Source organism: Ambystoma mexicanum, chromosome 7q, assembly GCF_040938575.1.
Source record: "Ambystoma mexicanum isolate Mex_15411 chromosome 7q, UKY_AmexF1_1, whole genome shotgun sequence".
In the NCBI taxonomy this organism is placed as follows: domain Eukaryota; kingdom Metazoa; phylum Chordata; class Amphibia; order Caudata; family Ambystomatidae; genus Ambystoma; species Ambystoma mexicanum.
Window position 1 is genome coordinate 471,415,018 of NC_090941.1, and position 16,471 is coordinate 471,431,488.

Here is a 16,471-nt window from a genome sequence, read left to right on the forward strand (position 1 = left end):
TCCTCAAGAAAAGAGCGCAGAAGGGGTGTCACCAGAGACTCCAAACGTTTCATAGGGAAAGAAAGCAAAGAAATAGGGTGGAAATTCGAGAGAAGCAGCGGATCAAGATGTGATTTTTTGAGTAGAGGAATCACGAGAGAGTGCTTAAGAACAGGCGGAACCTGGCAGCAAGAAAGAGAGGTGTTCACACTGCCAAGGTCAGAGATGGTGAGATTGAGGGGAGAACCTCCGTAAGTATAGCAAGGGGGATAGGGTCAGCAGGAGAGGCAGATTTTAGATGCTGTGTAGACAAGGTAATGTCGAGGCCACAAAACTTGTAAATCTATCCCAGAGTACAGGAGGAATAAAAGGATGTATAGAGGGGGCCGAGCAGGCAAAGGGTGCACCTAGGTCAGAGATCTTACAGCGAATGGCAACAATCTTGTCCAGGATTAGTAGGTGAGGACGATGAAAGCGACTGAACCAGTTTGAACAGTTCACGTGGCGAGTTAACCACCAGTTCAACCTGTGAAGTGTAATAGGCACACCTAGTATCAATGATGGTTCTTTGACAAGCAACTGAGGCTTTGCGAAGCACCAGGCGGGCAAGGGGGCAGTAGGAGATAGGCCACTTGCGTTCACCCTGTCTTCGCAAAATCCGGAGAGTAATGAACTCAGGAGAAAACCATGGTTCCGATGGACGAACCCAAGGTTAAGTTGGCTTGAGTGGAGCCAGTGAGTCGGCCGTGGAAGTAAGGGTTGTAGAGAAGGACTTGAGTTTAAGCGAGCTGCAAGAGGCCAGAAAAGTATTAATGTAGGAGGATCTATCAGCACGAGGAACAAGTGACCAATGGCAAGAAGGAGGACGGGGAAGAATTGGAGTGGGAGCTGAGGGCAGAGCATTGAATGTAAAAGGGATGACCACGTGGTCGGACCAGGCCACAGTAAGAAATGGAATAATAGTAAACAAGGCGGGTTGGTGAGGGGGCAAACAAAAGGTCCAATGTGTTGCCCTAAGAATGAGTAGGGACAGTCACCTGTTGAGGAAGGACAAGGTCCAAGAAGGCAGAAACTAGACTGGCAGCCTGGAGGTCTGAGGGGATGTTAGGATGCATATTAAAATCCCCAAGCACGACAAGGTTGTGATAGCCTGTCTTCAAATCTGTCACTACGTCTAGAAAAGATAAGACGAACGCAGGATCAGACCCTGGCGGGCAGTAGACCAAGAGCATGTAAAGTGTGCAGATGGAGAAACAGAATGAGAAAGTGGATTCAGGGATTAAAGAAAGGAGGAACGGTAAATCAGAGAAAGACCGCCACTATGGGGGGGGCGAGTCCCTGTCAAGTTGAAGAATAGAGTAGCCCGCTGGGCGAGAAGGTGGGCAGAAGAGTCATGGAGCCAGGTCTCTGTCACGCAAACTAAATCTGGAGAGTGCTCATATAAAGGTTTGGAGCATGCCAGGGCGTAAGCCTTTAATGAGCAGGCATTAAAAAGGAGACAACTAACCACAGATACCGATGCAGCAGGAGCAGAGTGATCCCACCCAATAGGCAGGCGAGTATCAGGAGGAGCCCATTCCAGCAAATCCCATCTGGAATACTGAACATATAAGTGACTCAGGGCCGCCGTCCACACGCCATCTGTAGCGCTGATGGGTGCAAATGGGCAGGAGTTTGGCCAGACTTTGGGCGCGGGAGAGGTGCTTCTGCTGCACCAGTCTGCTGCTCCTCCGCCGAGGAAGCAGTGAAGAAGAGTGGCACATGATATCGCCACTAGCTTATCAGCTTGTGTTTAGGAGGAGGAGCAACTGCGAGGAAAGACTTGCAGTGTGTGTGCAAGTTGGAAATGCAAGTTGGAAATGAAATAAAGGCAGCCCTGCCAGGTGCGAGCCCCGGGGCAGATGTAGGAAGCCAGGCAACGTCGGACCGCACAGTGTGGATACAAGGAAATGAAAAGAATTTAGGAAATGGGTAGAAGTAAAATAAATTATTTAAAAGCAAGCTGAATGTGGAAATAAATAATGACACTTTATAAATAATGGGTTTTCACAAACCTTAAACCAAAAGAAAAAAAAATTAAAACACAGAGTCAAGTATTAAAAAACGGAGAAACAACACATAAAATAATACAAAAATGGACACAACGGTCATCAAACATTAAAGCTTTTAAGAATAGGTTATCAGGTTTAAGGACCTTTCATATATTAAATCAAATCATATTAAAATGAGTATGCTCTTATATGGAAATACTGGCATACATTGGTGGAACCAGAATGGAAATGTATGAGCACAGCCAGCGTGAAATGTATACTGGCATACATTGTGGGCAAAGACATAATGAAAATGTGTTGGGAAACACTCACTGTTGGTGACTTGCATCTATTGCCTTTTGGGATTGGAATTACTCCATCAAACGAATTGCAAACTGTCTGGCTTTTTAGCCAATTTTTCACAAAAAAAGTGCCCTGTATTATGAGCCATTCTGGAGGGGTGAATCCTCCCCAAACGCGTGATGGTAAATGTGGGCTCACTCGCTACGCTCGGTCGCTGTGGCATATTTGTGAGAAATATTTACGCCCTCTATTTAAAAAGGTCACCAGCCTCCACTGCGTGAGCGCTACTCACTGCTTACTCCACTCCCTTCGGATGAAGAACATTTATACAGATTAGCACTTAGAAGACATACGTGCAACTGTTGTTTTCAAACGGCCCTGCCACTAGTCTACTGCCTTTGGTAAAGGGATAATTAGCCTCAACAGGGCAGTGTAACCCTCATAGCAGGATGGCAGCACAGCTCCCCAGCCCTGCCCCGGCAGAGGTGAGCCTGTGCCAGTTCATTCAGTCGCTGCTTTTTCCTTTTTGGGGCAGCAGGGGAGGGCTGTAGGCGTGACTGCACTGGCTATTTGCGACACAGCGCCCGTCCCTGGCTGATCCGGAGGGGATCAACAAGTAGAGGACGTGTGCTGGTGTCCCACAGATCCCAGAGTAAATCTCCCATCAAGACGTGGACTTGGTATTCCAGCAACGCCACGAAACACTGACCCCGTGAATGCTCAGACAGTGGACATGTTCACAGCAGGTGCAGCAGCCAGGATAACTGCTAGGCATTCGCGCTACAGGAACATAGCGCACCGCCAGCGTCATTACTCCGAAATCTCGGCAGCATGCATCTATTGCAAAAAAAAAAGAAATGTTCCGGATGCAGGCACACATGAGCCCACATGTTATAACATGCCTAGGTCATTTGTATTATGTGCAGCGTATTGCAAATTGTTGAGATTTTGGGGGGCAAACACTGCCCTCACGCCACGCTCGTTCTGCTGTAAGTTAATGTATAGTTGCATGCAGCGTCCGAATCTTTTTACACTAGCATGCACTTGCCTCGACGAGAATTGGGGAGACAGCCCTCTGTGGTTGACACTGCCCAGACGGCTCCGCGCACACGGGAACTATAGGCACCCTTCTCCGCAGTCCTGACACACTGCACCCCTTACCTGCCCGGATCAAGAGATCCAGCTGGTTGCGCCTCCCGTGTAGCGCCGTCGCCATGTTTCCTTGACACTTTGCAGTCAGTACACTTCTAAAGTCGAGAAACCCGGATATGTGTGCGTGCAGCTGCTTCCTGGAGTCAGTGGCAGCAGGGGAAGGAGGGGCAGCGGGGGTGCCCGTGCCCGAGCTCTCCCTCCGGCTCAATGTTTTGCTGCACTTCCTGGATATAGGACGGGGCCATGTGCTTGCCCGGGCAGCCTGCTTCGTCAGGGGGTTGGGCTGCGCCCCCCCCCCCCCAGTGATCCGGGCGGTAACACATAAGTGCCACTCTCATTCCCGCTGTTGCGTTCTCTACTGTGCAGCTCAGTGTCCAGTCCACGAGTGTCTCTACAGCTGTTGTTCATACCACCAGCCGGGGGCCATTCAGCTTGACAGAAGTGCTTACATTGGCTCGAAGCCAGATCAGGCCAGCAGGCGCCTAGAGTCGCCTCAACGTTTGCAACATTAGGTTATATAACCTGCCAAGCCCCCATCACGAGCGCGGCTCCACCAACCTTGAGAATGTGACTTAGATCTGTTAAAACACGTTGCATAAAAGAATGCTGGTTGGATTCCGCAAAGCAGGGTCCCCCAAGACATGCACATGTACGAGGTGAGTTTCTAGTACATTTCTATGACAATCGAAGATTTATCTGAGGTGTTGATTCAGCTGTACGGCATGTTCACTCCACATGTATAAAGACACAGGAAGGAACACATGGTGCCTGCCAGCAACAGGAAGTAAACCGACCCCAAATCACCTCTTGCCCACTAGAAAGCCCAGGAGGGAAGTTTCTGGACAATATGGTGACCATGGCGTAACACTAGCATGATCCCTAACCCATGCCTTGCTCCCATACTGCAGACCCCACACTCTAATCCCTCTCCAGCATCATAAAATCATTGGAGTTTAAAGTTGTATTTACTTATACTTAAAAGTAACATACCACAATGTAGGGCACAATATTACAAACAGGAATTCATTTTCATCTTCTCCTGGTAATTTTCTAAATGAAGGGCCATCTCCTAGGTTTTGCTCCTGCAAATCATCCATTACTTAGGCGATATTGACCTTGGCGGTGGGCAGGCACTGTCAGTAACGGCCTGCCGACCAAGTTAACGGCCTAAGTGAAGCGAGGGTCCCTTAACGCAGGAAGCGGTGCCGTTACCGGCATAATCGGATTGCAGTTGAGGTTAATATCGCCATTAGCACCTGCAAATCTACAGACCGGGTGCTGAAGACTGATGTATATTTAATAAAAAAAAGATTTAAGAAATTACTTGGGCTCCTAGATTGTTGCTTTGGTGACTGTTGGGATGCACGTACAGCTTCCCAGCCAGGCAAAAAGGTGGAGGAAAAAACCAGCATAAAATATTGTGGGAATAGACTGAGATTTGCGCAGCAGAAGGCGCTTGTATTGTTTTTAGTTAGGTTTGACACATATTAGATGCCGTTAGGATTGTGCCTAACACCCCCAGGACTCATCTTTTTAGGCCGTTCCTAATGGCCTAGCGCAAGCCATGGAGACTGAACCGCTGACTCCCGGTACCGGCAAGGGCTTGGCAGAGTCCCGAAGGGCTCTGCTGCGCAGTCCATGAAAAAGGACACTCCGTGTAGGAAGATCAGTTGACCTTACGTCAGCGTTCTTCGGTCCTTTCTTCTGATGTCGATCCAACAGCTGCAAGAGATCCTGCGACCCTTATATATACAGGTTCACATCATGGCAGTGCCGTTTTTGCAACAGTGAATTATGTCCACGACCAAGACTCAGGTATTTAAATAGGTGTTTAGTCTATCTAATTGCTGCTTCTCAACATCCAAGACCCACTGTTATGGTGAGTTGTCAACCCTTCTATATTTCCTTTTGCATGCTCACAATCACTGTCCTGATAAAGGTCTTAGCCCTTTCCCTTTTCCCATTCTGCTCCAGCCTGGTGTCTCCATAGAGTGGATGCGTCAAGTAGCACTCCTGCCTGGGGGGAAGAATACCCTTGTGTAGTACTTTTCCTGGGGGGCTCTTCTTGGGTTGGAGGGTACATTCTCCAGGACCCCTGAGAGTTCTACATCTCGTCCTTCTGCATACCAAGACCCTGCAGGCCTGACAGATGCTCACATATAGCAACACAGAAAGAGCAACAAATGTATTACTGTTTCGGTTGCAGAGATTATAGACAGAGCAGTAGTATAGGCATAGCATGTGCTTAGTTGGTGTATTCAAAGCTATGGCCCGAAGTGAGATGTGCGGGAAGAGCTGAAATAAGTGGAAGATGGAGTCAGATAGATACTGTGGTAGAAGCGAGGTCAGCGTGTTAATGTGGCAGACGTACCGCCATGTTGGAAGTTAAGGCCTGGTACACTCTGAATAGAATAGAATGCAGGACCTGGTGTGGAGCTGCGGCTCTGTGTAAATTAGCTCCAAAAACAAAACCCCTTTTCCATTTCCCAGGAGAGAAGCCGAGGTAAGAAGCACCCGTGGTGCACAGATAATCGCTAATTGTATCCAGCAACAGAGCCTGAATTGGGAGGGAACAGGATGTGAGCTGCGGGGAGAGCTTGTAGACATGAGCCCTTTGATGGCCCAATTCATGAGAGGAGGGCATAGGGTTTTCTGATGCCAAGGGGCAAGGCGAAGATTTGGAGCACTACTGCCCTCTCCAATGAGTGGTCATCCCATATGAACTACAATTAGACACACAACCAAAAGAAAAGAAATCTCTGAAATTCAGACTCGAGCGGTGCCCCAGTCAGGTTATAAGGGGGTGCCATGTCTGGAACGTTCCGTGATTTGGGATAGGAGGATCAGAGGTGATGCCAATACATTTCGTACAAGGTTGGGGAGGCAACTTGTGTGCTCTACGACATCTGGTATAACGCGAAGGCCTATTGTCTATTAATTTAGTGTAACTCATTATTATGTTAGTATTGTTAGTTACGGCTTATCAGTCTATAAAAGATGCAACCTTTTAAAAAAAATCAGAGAGCTCCATGTCCGTTCGGTTCTACAGGACCGCCTGAGACCTTTTTGCATGTAATAAACCTCTTTTTCCCATGCAAAGAGGTGCAGTGCTTATTTGGCTTTTTTGATTATTTTCAGTTTGTTTTTTTGGGTTACTTTCCTTTCATGACGGAGTCTGTTTTCAATGTTGATTATGGTGCTTGTGGGATGTTTTTACCCATGCATCCGAGCCCTACCAGAAAAACTGTGCATTACTGGCATTGAAAACATCATGATGGCCAGAGCTTCCCAGAAAATGCACAGGAAAATCCATGAAGAATAGGCTGCCACCCATTTTTGCCTATGTTGTGAGCACAGAAGGGCACTGCCTAAAACCACCATTGGGCTACACACAGTAGCCTGAAACCATTGCAAAAGGGGCAATGCTGATTGCCAAAAGCAACCCACAACTATTGGGAATTCATTCCTTCAACGGTCACAACATTATTTTACTGCAGAACCACACCAGTGCCATGTGCTGAACCTGGATAATATACTTCCATGTAAAATCTCTTGTTTGGAATGCATTCATTCAAGACTGATCCAAAAAATGGACGCAGTACCGATAAATACCTCAAGGCGGCGCTAGCGGTCTAAACTCTGACAGGGAAACTGCATGTCAGGAGTTGCAGGAGAGGCCTTTACATCAAAGGCTGGGAGTTAATTAACATCTTAACCACATGCTGTTCCCAGAAGACAATCTGATTTAATTAACAGGCCAAAAGGCTGGGAAACCTCTCAACTCCAGAGATTCACACCAGGAGTTAGAATCTCACATGACCTCTTGATTGATAGAAGGCAGACTGGCTGGCAGCCTCCTGGAGACCACACAATAGGCTCTTGCACTTGAATAGAATATGTTGATTTTGACTGTTTCCTGTCAACAAAGACCTGCCGGCCAGGAGACACATGTGATCACTGACCCACCGAAGTCTTGGAGGCGGACTCCAACACTCTGAGAACTGAATTGAAAGTAACATATATATTTTACAGAAACACTGATAACTCTTGGTAACCGGATGACAGAAATGTGAAATGTGGGGAACCTTAAAATGGAAACTTTGCCTACAATTCAAGCCCAAACTCCAATTTGTGTGATGTTCTGGGGCAAAACCCCGCTATTTATTGATACCATAGACACTGTATTTAAGCTAGACAAATGGAAAGTTACTGAGATATGTGTAGTAGGAGGGTGTATATGTGTATCAATTTTAATGAAAAACCAATATTGCAAAACCAGTTAAAAAGCGCAAAATATTGCCATTTCTGGATGCAAGCTCTTAGAAACATCAGAGTTTGAACAGAGTATACCTCATGTGATAAGTGATGGGTGCATGTAATTTCGAACCACTGTGTATCTATGAAATATGTCTTTAGGTCAAATATAGATTTGCGTGTAATTTGACAGGGGAGTGTCCTTTCTGCAAGCCATTAAATGACATCATTCTGACACACAATCCTGCCCTCCAGTGAGAACGCAAAGAATTCTCCAACCTATCAGAACTCTGAAGGGGTTGGGCCTAGAAAGCTAGCCTCCCCACCCACTTTCAAACCACATAAAAAGGGACCACTGAAATCTAGAGAGGACTTCATTTTCCATTTTCTTGCGGGAAGCTTTGCCGGACCACACAACATCCAGAAGATACCAGTTCCAGACTGACTCCAGCTACATATTCCAGAACCTAGAACTTATACTTTAGAACCTAAATCAGAGGCCTAAAACCACAAGCTGAGTTCTCTGCCGCAGGCCTCAAATCATTGCAAGCTACTCACAGCCGGGCGAGCTGCTTGAATCCCTTGCCAAGAACTTTTGCCAGGACCAGTGCAGAGATCCAGGAGCCGTGCAGAGACCGCTGTATCCGGACAGACCAGTGCCAGACCAGCAGAGCAGAGACCAGACGCTGTGCGCAGAGACCGTCCGTGGCGAGACCGGAACCGAAGTCCAAAACCTGACAGATCCATGGCGCAACCCAGACCTTCCAAATATATTGTGAGTACAGCTAGGACGGGGCAAAACCAAATCTCTTAGTTTAAAGTAATATAATTCAATCTATTTAACCTAAGTAGAACTGCCTCCTAACTGTCACCTGTCATTTGTAAAGCTGCACCACTGTCATTTGTCAATTCTGCAGCTGCAAGCTGTCACCTGTCATTCTGAGTTTACTTTAAATCCGAAAAACGACCTTTACAGAATCGTTCATATCTCTGGAACCATTTGGGCTACGAACTTGGTTTAACTTTCCTCTGAAAGCTTAGAATCTAAGCTTTCCAACAAGCCTAGAACCGACTTATACCTTTTCCGCAATCACGATTCACGCACTCGAGAATTTTGCCGCGATTTGGCCCGATTTCTTTACTTGTAAAAAGATAGCTGCTTTTGCCTGAACTGCTAAAATTCGTTTGCCTCTTAAGAACCATCCCTGAATCATTGCTAAAGTGAGCCTGAACTCATCCCAAGTAGCTACCACTCCCCCTGAACCTCCTAAAGGGAATTGAATTAAAACCATTTTCAGCATATTTCTCACTTCATTGCCATCACCTTTTAAAAGCATTTTGGGCCTGTGTTTCAAACTTCTATTTGTGGTCTAAGCTTGCTGGGGTGAACTGAATTATATTTGATTGCATTCCTAAGAACTGTGTGCTCCTCTTTCCATCTACTTCCATGTCTTACATTGCATAGGGGAGGGGGGTGAATTGCCAGAGAAAAAGTGATTATATTATCTTTTGCTAAAATCATCTCAAGTATTTCTGTACTGCATGTATTCCTCATTGCTTTTCCCATGAAATCATAAAGTAGTTTTGCTACTTTATCCATCCCATACTAACTCCTCATTGATTGTAAAGAAGTGTGCTAGTGCCAGATTACCCATTGTTGATCAACATCATATGTCTAAGTGTACTACCAGATATTAATTTATTATAAAGTGTGATATATATATATATATTGTTTAAACTCTCAATAAACCTTTGAAACTTGCAAAACAGAACTACTTCTTGGCTCAGTGGGGTCAGGGGGATTCTAAGAGAGGGGTGTTATATAGGGGTAGTCATCCAGAACTCATGAACTGGACATAAAGATATATCAATAAGGGTTTCCATTCAGTATCCCAGACTAGGCATTGACTTAGCTGTAGTGTTGAATTGAATCTTCTTACAGCACTAATCAATACTGGAAAGGGTCTCCCTGTCAGTGAAGCAGCGTGTTGCAGGAACAAAGTAAGCTAGTTTTTCCTTTTCTAAAACAATTGGTACGAGAGCATCAGGGTTGCTGGTGCTAAAGGTGGGGTGTGTACTCCAGGGGAGCATATGGGGGAAAGCGATGGCACAGGGCATGTGGCACAGAGCACGCAGGAAGCTCAGAATGCAGGCATGCATCTGTGAACACAGCCGCTTTCTGAGCTGCCTTATTGGCTAGCGCACCTGCCCAAGGTGCTAATGCTACATTATATATTTTTCTGACCATATGTTTCTTACCACTATCCCCTTAGCTTTCTATTGCCAATTTCTCACCCACTTAATGTTTTTCAATGCTTTTCCTATGCCTTCCTTCATCGCTGCTTTCAGCTCCTTGTCCACCTAACACAATATCTTCTTTCTACTGTCTCAGTCTCTTGGTTTCATTCTAATAGTTTTCTTTCTTTGTCCGTCATTCCTCATTTTTTCACTGCTTCTCCCATTCTTTTATTTCCTTTTTTATTTTTCCTTAGCGGTGTGTCTTTTTTCACCTTCCGTGATATTGTTGTCTCATTATGTCCTTCGCCTTTTCCTTTTTATCCCTCTTCCTTTTCCATTCTCCTCTCTTCTTTCATTGTCTTAACAACCATACTTTTTAAATCAGTTTTTCTACTGTTCTCTCGTCCTCTCTTTCACTCGCCCTATTGTTCCCCTTACTTTTGCCAATCTCCTCTTTCTCAACTGTTTCTGTTACTAATCCTCCCGTGCGCTCTGTTTCCTTACTAAGCCTTCTTTTACTTTCATCTCTTTCTTTCTCACTGTCCTGCTAATGTGCTTTCCACTCACCTTCACCCACTCCTCAGCAGGACAGGCTTTCTCAGAGTTGTGACTCCCTCCCCCGGGGCATTGGTAACTTTCACTTTGCATAGGCTCTAAATTATGGGAGGTGTTAAACCCTCCCAAGGCAATGATACAAATATATGGTAAGTGGAACTGACAGAGTATAGTATGATGACGGTGGGCTTTGTCCTCTGACTCTGCATCTGGTGTGCTCTCAGCCATTCTTGTGTTCAGGGACTACTTTCTCTGCTGTTGTGGCCTCTTCCAGTCTGTGCCCCGGGCCATTGCCCCCTTCGCCCACCCATAGAAACGAGCTTAGTGTTACTGAAACATGTAAAACAGTCCTAATTAGTCCAAAAAACATCATAGCATTAACTGTTGAATGTGGGTTTCATCTTTTCAATAGAAAGTCATTATAGGCCAATTTGTGGTAACAGTTGGTCACATGGTTCTACTAGAGACATGCATGTTTTTATTTATAGCAAAAAGTATCCAGGCTGCTCAACACCACGTTGTGTGCGTTTTATTTTCCATGGTTTTATACCTTTCAAGCACCAAACCGAAGACTAAGCAGTGTCAGAAGGGAACACAACATATTTGGGGAACAATCTCCTGTGAGGCTGGGGGGATTGGACAGAGATCAGGGGCTGAGTCATAGCAGGTAGTGAGAGGCTTGCAAAAAGTATTAAAACACAGGATTAAAATATGTATAAAATTAAGTGGTTGAAACATACACAAATCACATAATAAACCAAACTGAATAAATCGTTACAGAAACATGCTGAAAAAAGAGCATGATTGCAGTTCCCCCATCTTGAATTGAAGCCTTCAATTACCAGCATGCAAAGTTATGTCAACCTAAACAAATGCCTTGGGGATGTCAACACAGTGAAATAAAATGAATACCCAATCTGCTTGTAGTCGTTTTTTCCAAACAGCCTGCAGCTTCATGTAGCTCTCATATTTATCATTACCCAACATTTGCACCTGTTAATGGACATGTCACAGAGTATAGCTACTACCAATTACCGGCTCATTGTGGTCACTTCCGCTATAACGTATTAATCACACTTTAACATGCTTTTTAATGCAAAACAAAAAAAGAAAAACTGGAGATGAGCTTTTCTGAGCTTGAAGTTTAGTCTCTGATCACACAGAACAGCCAATGCCAGCGGGCGCAGCATTGTACAGCAACTCTGCCATGGGTTTTTGGTATCCGGGGAGACCATTTTGCCCGATTCTGAATCTGGAAATCTGTCCCTATTCCTACAATGCCTAAGAGAAAACACAATTTCAGAAATGTCAACGCACACACAACTCTCTGAAGTTTTTAATGAATTTGGCTGCCGACCTTTATGATACTGGAACATGGATGGAGGTCTCCTCCTCTAAATAATATCTGAGTTTTATTTATCAAATATTTTGGGTTGGTTTTGAATGGGTCATGCGGGCTTGACCTATAAAATAGGGCCCTAGATAAGATTTTGAAATGGGAATATTTTACTCCCCCTTTTTTAAAGTTGGGAGTACAAAAGTTAGTCCCATTGCCAATGCAAGTATTTTATAAGCGAGTAAAACAAAAGAATGTGTAATACATATTTCTTTGCATTTAGTTATTCATGTACATTAAAACATGCATTTTTACCTCTTCATGGTGGATGGTAATAATGGAAGTTTCTTCCTATGGCACCATTGATCTGTCTGGGTGAAAGCAGAAGCAGGCCCCTATGTGTCTTTTTCCTATTTTTCCTTGGAAGTTTTTTTACTCTCTATTTTTCTTTTTTGGGAGTAGTTCCCCATTTTTAGGTTGTAAAAATGGTAGAGAGCTGGGTGGAGGTCTGGTGGTGGGTTCAGATTTTTGCGGGTTTGTTCTGGTAGAGTAAACATGTCTTTCTGGAGATTGTCTTACAAGACTATAGAGCTGTCTCTACTGCTACCCAAAAGTGATTTTGGGAGCATGGTTTCTCTAGCAATTTCCACTGTGACTGAGAATTGCTGCGCTCTGTGGGAGCACCTCCGGCTTGTGGATCGCTTTCTCCCGAACTCCTCTGGCACCTTCAGAGAAGTTAGGAATCCTAGTCAAAATGCCAGTGGGGAGGTCGGGAGGAGGCTGGCCATACATGGTAAATAGTTAGTCCAGCAGAGAGACCAGACACAGAAACCTCAAGTAACTGTTAAATGGTTGCATCAGGTTAATAGTTAACTATTCTATCTGGATCTGGTTGAAAATGAAACACACCCTCGAATTGTGTCTGTCTGGTAAACTGTAATTTAAATCAGGTCAGGGGTTACTAGTGAGAGGGGAGTGTGATTTCTTGTCTCCCACTTTCAGGGCTACTTAGCAGAGCTTTTTGTACCCCAATTCCCTTCCTTCTCGGGGATACATAAAAGTGTAGTGTTTCTTTTCTGTGAGTGTTAGTGAGTGTCAAATGGCAGATGGGAATATAATAAGAGTTAAATTAAGAAAATGGATTGGATGAGGACTATAGAGAAGATGAGATTAGCAAAAATATCATCTTCCTTTACTCCAACAGATAAACCTAGGTCTTTTTTGCCCTCATATCTAATGAAATCGCCAGACCCAGGAGTTAGAACAGACGTCCTCAGAATTACATTTAACATCTTGCCCACGTTAGAAATTAAACGTATCAGAGATAAAGTAACTTTTCCCACAGATATATGCCAAAAATGTAAGGGAATGGAAAGAGAATCTATCCAACATTTGTCATTAGCCACTATTACTTTCTGGAACAGACTGGCTTCGGGAAATGAATTATTCCTCATGACTGAAGTGGTGAAGATTTTGAAAGAACTAAATCGCACTGGAAAGAAAGACATGCAAAAGTTGGACAACAGAAAATATTTAGATAACTATTCTACTCTGGTTTGCGTTTGAGCCTGTTACTTGTTTGATCCTGTGACTTTTTTGATATCTTGTTTTTTTTCTCTCTCTTTTTCCTCATCCTTGTATCATTTGGTTTTATTCATTGACATTTTATTGTTTTAAGATTTAAGATGGTATGTGATTAGACCTCTGTATGACTTAATGTTATTAATTATCTGTTGACATTTTTCTTGAAGATTTTGTACGATGTAATGCCTAAAAATTCAAAATTTTGTTTTGGCTAAAACACAATAATAAAAAAAAAGGTTACATTAAGAAAAACACAGAATAAAACATGGGAACAAAACAGTCTAAAGTGGTGCCCATGCCACCAAAGGGCTCGGTCGCACACAGTATATTTATTCTTTTATAACACGCTCAATACCAACAAGTGGTTCTTAAGCACGGGATTGGGATTCGAACTTGTGTTACGCTGCGTTGTCTTGCTTCCAAGACAAACGACTTGCCCCCGAGCTAGCCTTCCTCCCCATGTATAATGAAAACAATAGCAGGTCTTGTAAATATTCATAAGAAAGCACAACAGCCGTGAGAAAATTAGCATAGCCAGTTCCTGCTAGAAGGTACCTTCCATCTTGACCGGTTAACCAACTTAAAGCGCCAATTAGAACTAAAGAAAGGGAAAATGTGTCCGAAACAATTGGGTGCATACTCTGATTCGTATGAGGAGGCATCGGAAAAGCAGTATGACTCAAAAACGAAGGACTGAAAGATGGGAATAGCAGACTGAGGGACCAAGTCAGACATTTATGAAAATGAAGGAAATTAGGGTCTTTTTGGAGAGGAGCGCCTGCTACCTTTTTTGACATATTTGCAAGGAACTTGGGGTTGGTCACCCTAAATTACCTGGTGGCAACCAGACTCCCTGCTCACTGTGCTCAGAGAGGCACAGCTTCACCTCACTGATGAGGCCCAACAAGGCTGAAACACACGTATGGGGCTGCTGGTGGTACTCTTGTTCAGAGAGGAGTTGCCATAGCATTTCGGTGCTGGACTGCCCATGTGGCCGGGACAAAGACTGATATGCAAATGGATATTTCCCATCTGTGAAAGGTACAATGAGCAAAAAAGCGTGGGCTGCAAACTCTGATCTCAGAACAGGTTATAATGCCATGTTCTTTCTGGAGAGGAGCGCCTGCAAAATTTTTTGACATATTTGCAAGGTACTTTGGGTTGGTCACCCTAAGTTACCTGGGGAAACCAGAAGTGGACTCTCTGCTCACTGTGCTCAGAGAGGCACAGCTTCACCTCACTGATGAGGCCCAACAAGGCTGAAACACGTGTATGGGGTTGCTGGTGGTACTCTTCTTCAGAGAGGAATTGCCATAGCATTTCGGTGCTGGGGGGCAGGACAAAGACTGATATGCAAATGGGTTTTTCCCATCTGTGAAAGGTACAGTGAGCAAAAAGAGTGTGCTGCAAACTCTCATCTCAGAACAGGTTATCATGCCATGTTCTTTCTGGAAAGGAGCGCCTGCTACCTTTTTTGACATAATTGTGCTTTTTAACCTATTGTGAGCTGTGCTTTTTAGCCCATTGTGAATTGTGCTTTTCAGCCCCACCGTGCATTGTGCGCTCTAGCCCCACTGTGAACTGTGCTTTTCAGCCCATTGCGAATTGTGCTTTTCAGCCCCACTGTGAATTGTGCACTCTAGCCCCACTGTGAATTGTGCTTTTCAGCCCCACTCTGAATTGTGCTTTTTAGCCCCACTGTGAATTGTGCTTTTTAGCCCATTGTGAATTGTGCTTTTTTAGCCCCACTGTGAATTGTGTGTTTTAGCCCATTGTGAATTATGCTTTTTAGTACCACTGTGAATTGTGCGCTCTAGCCCCACTGTGAATTGTGCTTTTCAGCTCCACTGTGAATTGTGCTTTTAGCCACACTGTAAATTGTGCTTTTCAGCCCCACTGTGAATTGTGCGCTCTAGCCCCACTGTGAAGTGTGCTTTTCAGCCCCACTGTGAATTGTGCTTTTTAGCCCCACTGTGAATTGTGCTTTTTTAGCCCCACTGTGAATTGTGCTTTTTAGCCCATTGTGAATTGTGCTTTTTAGCCCCACTGTGAATTGTGCGCTCTAGACCCAATGTGAATTGTGCTTTTTAGCCCCACTGTGAATTGTGCGCTCTAGCCCCACTGTGAATTGTGCTTTTTCGCTCCACTGTGAATTGTGCTTTTAGCCACACTGTGAATTGTGCTTTTTAGCCCCACTGTGATATGGTGCTCATAGCCCTTCTGTGAGCACTGGCCATAGCCTATACCTAACTCAGCCCTTCGCTAAATATTGATCTTAGCAACCAGGCTCTGCCTCAGTCCACCTTACTCCATTTCCGGTAACCAGCATTAATGGCCGCAGAATGTATGTCAGCACAACTCTGCTGATATCTGACCCTTGCTTCTTCTACAATTAATATCAGCAACCACACACCAAATCAAATACGCACCTAGCCCTACTATGCACAGAAATACTAGGCTTCATGCTAGACTCTCCTCCTTCTACGAACCTAAGCTGCCCAGCAACAATCTCTTAAACCGCCGCACCAACCCTAAAAATACTATTAGGAACATGGCGCAAGCATATCTGCAAATATCTGTAGCTGCCAAATTGAAAGAACCCACACCAGCAATCTTAAAAAACCAACGCCTACCCAAAACAACTACAATAACGGGTGCATTGATCAATGCTAGATCCGCCGTGGCCATGCCACTGAAATAGCTGATATCCTAACATCAGATAACCTTGACCTTCTAGCGGTCACAGAAACCTGGCTACATGATGCAGCAGGTCCAGCGCTCTCCTTAGCAATACCTAAAGAGTACCAACTACTAAGAATGGACCGTCCCTATGCCAGAGGAGGTGGCTTAGCTATCATTGCTAAAACCAATTTGGGCTTAAGGCTATCCATGCTACCCCCACTAAAATCCTGTGAACTACTATCAGCGAAACTGCCCATACCCCCATGTCGCACCCTAACCATTTACCTTATATATAGGCCACCAGGTCCCTTAGGCTCATTTGAAGAGGACATATCTAGCCTCTTAGCAAGCAATACAA

General features: G+C 44.7%; 1 protein-coding gene across 9 annotated transcripts in view; it reads right to left on the reverse strand.

Moving 5' to 3' along the window:
• The window catches only part of ELF1 (E74 like ETS transcription factor 1), a 917,745-nt gene that overhangs the window by 158,618 nt on the left and 742,656 nt on the right, over positions 1-16,471 (reverse strand). The window contains exon 1 of one of the 9 annotated variants that reach the window (XM_069639221.1): positions 3,474-3,596. The exons of the other annotated variants lie outside the window; for them this stretch is intronic. Within the exon in view, the coding sequence (XP_069495322.1) occupies positions 3,474-3,528 (55 nt within the window). The 5' untranslated portion in view covers positions 3,529-3,596. Of the gene's footprint in view, positions 1-3,473; positions 3,597-16,471 lie in introns of those variants that run through there. 9 annotated transcript variants of the gene reach the window in all.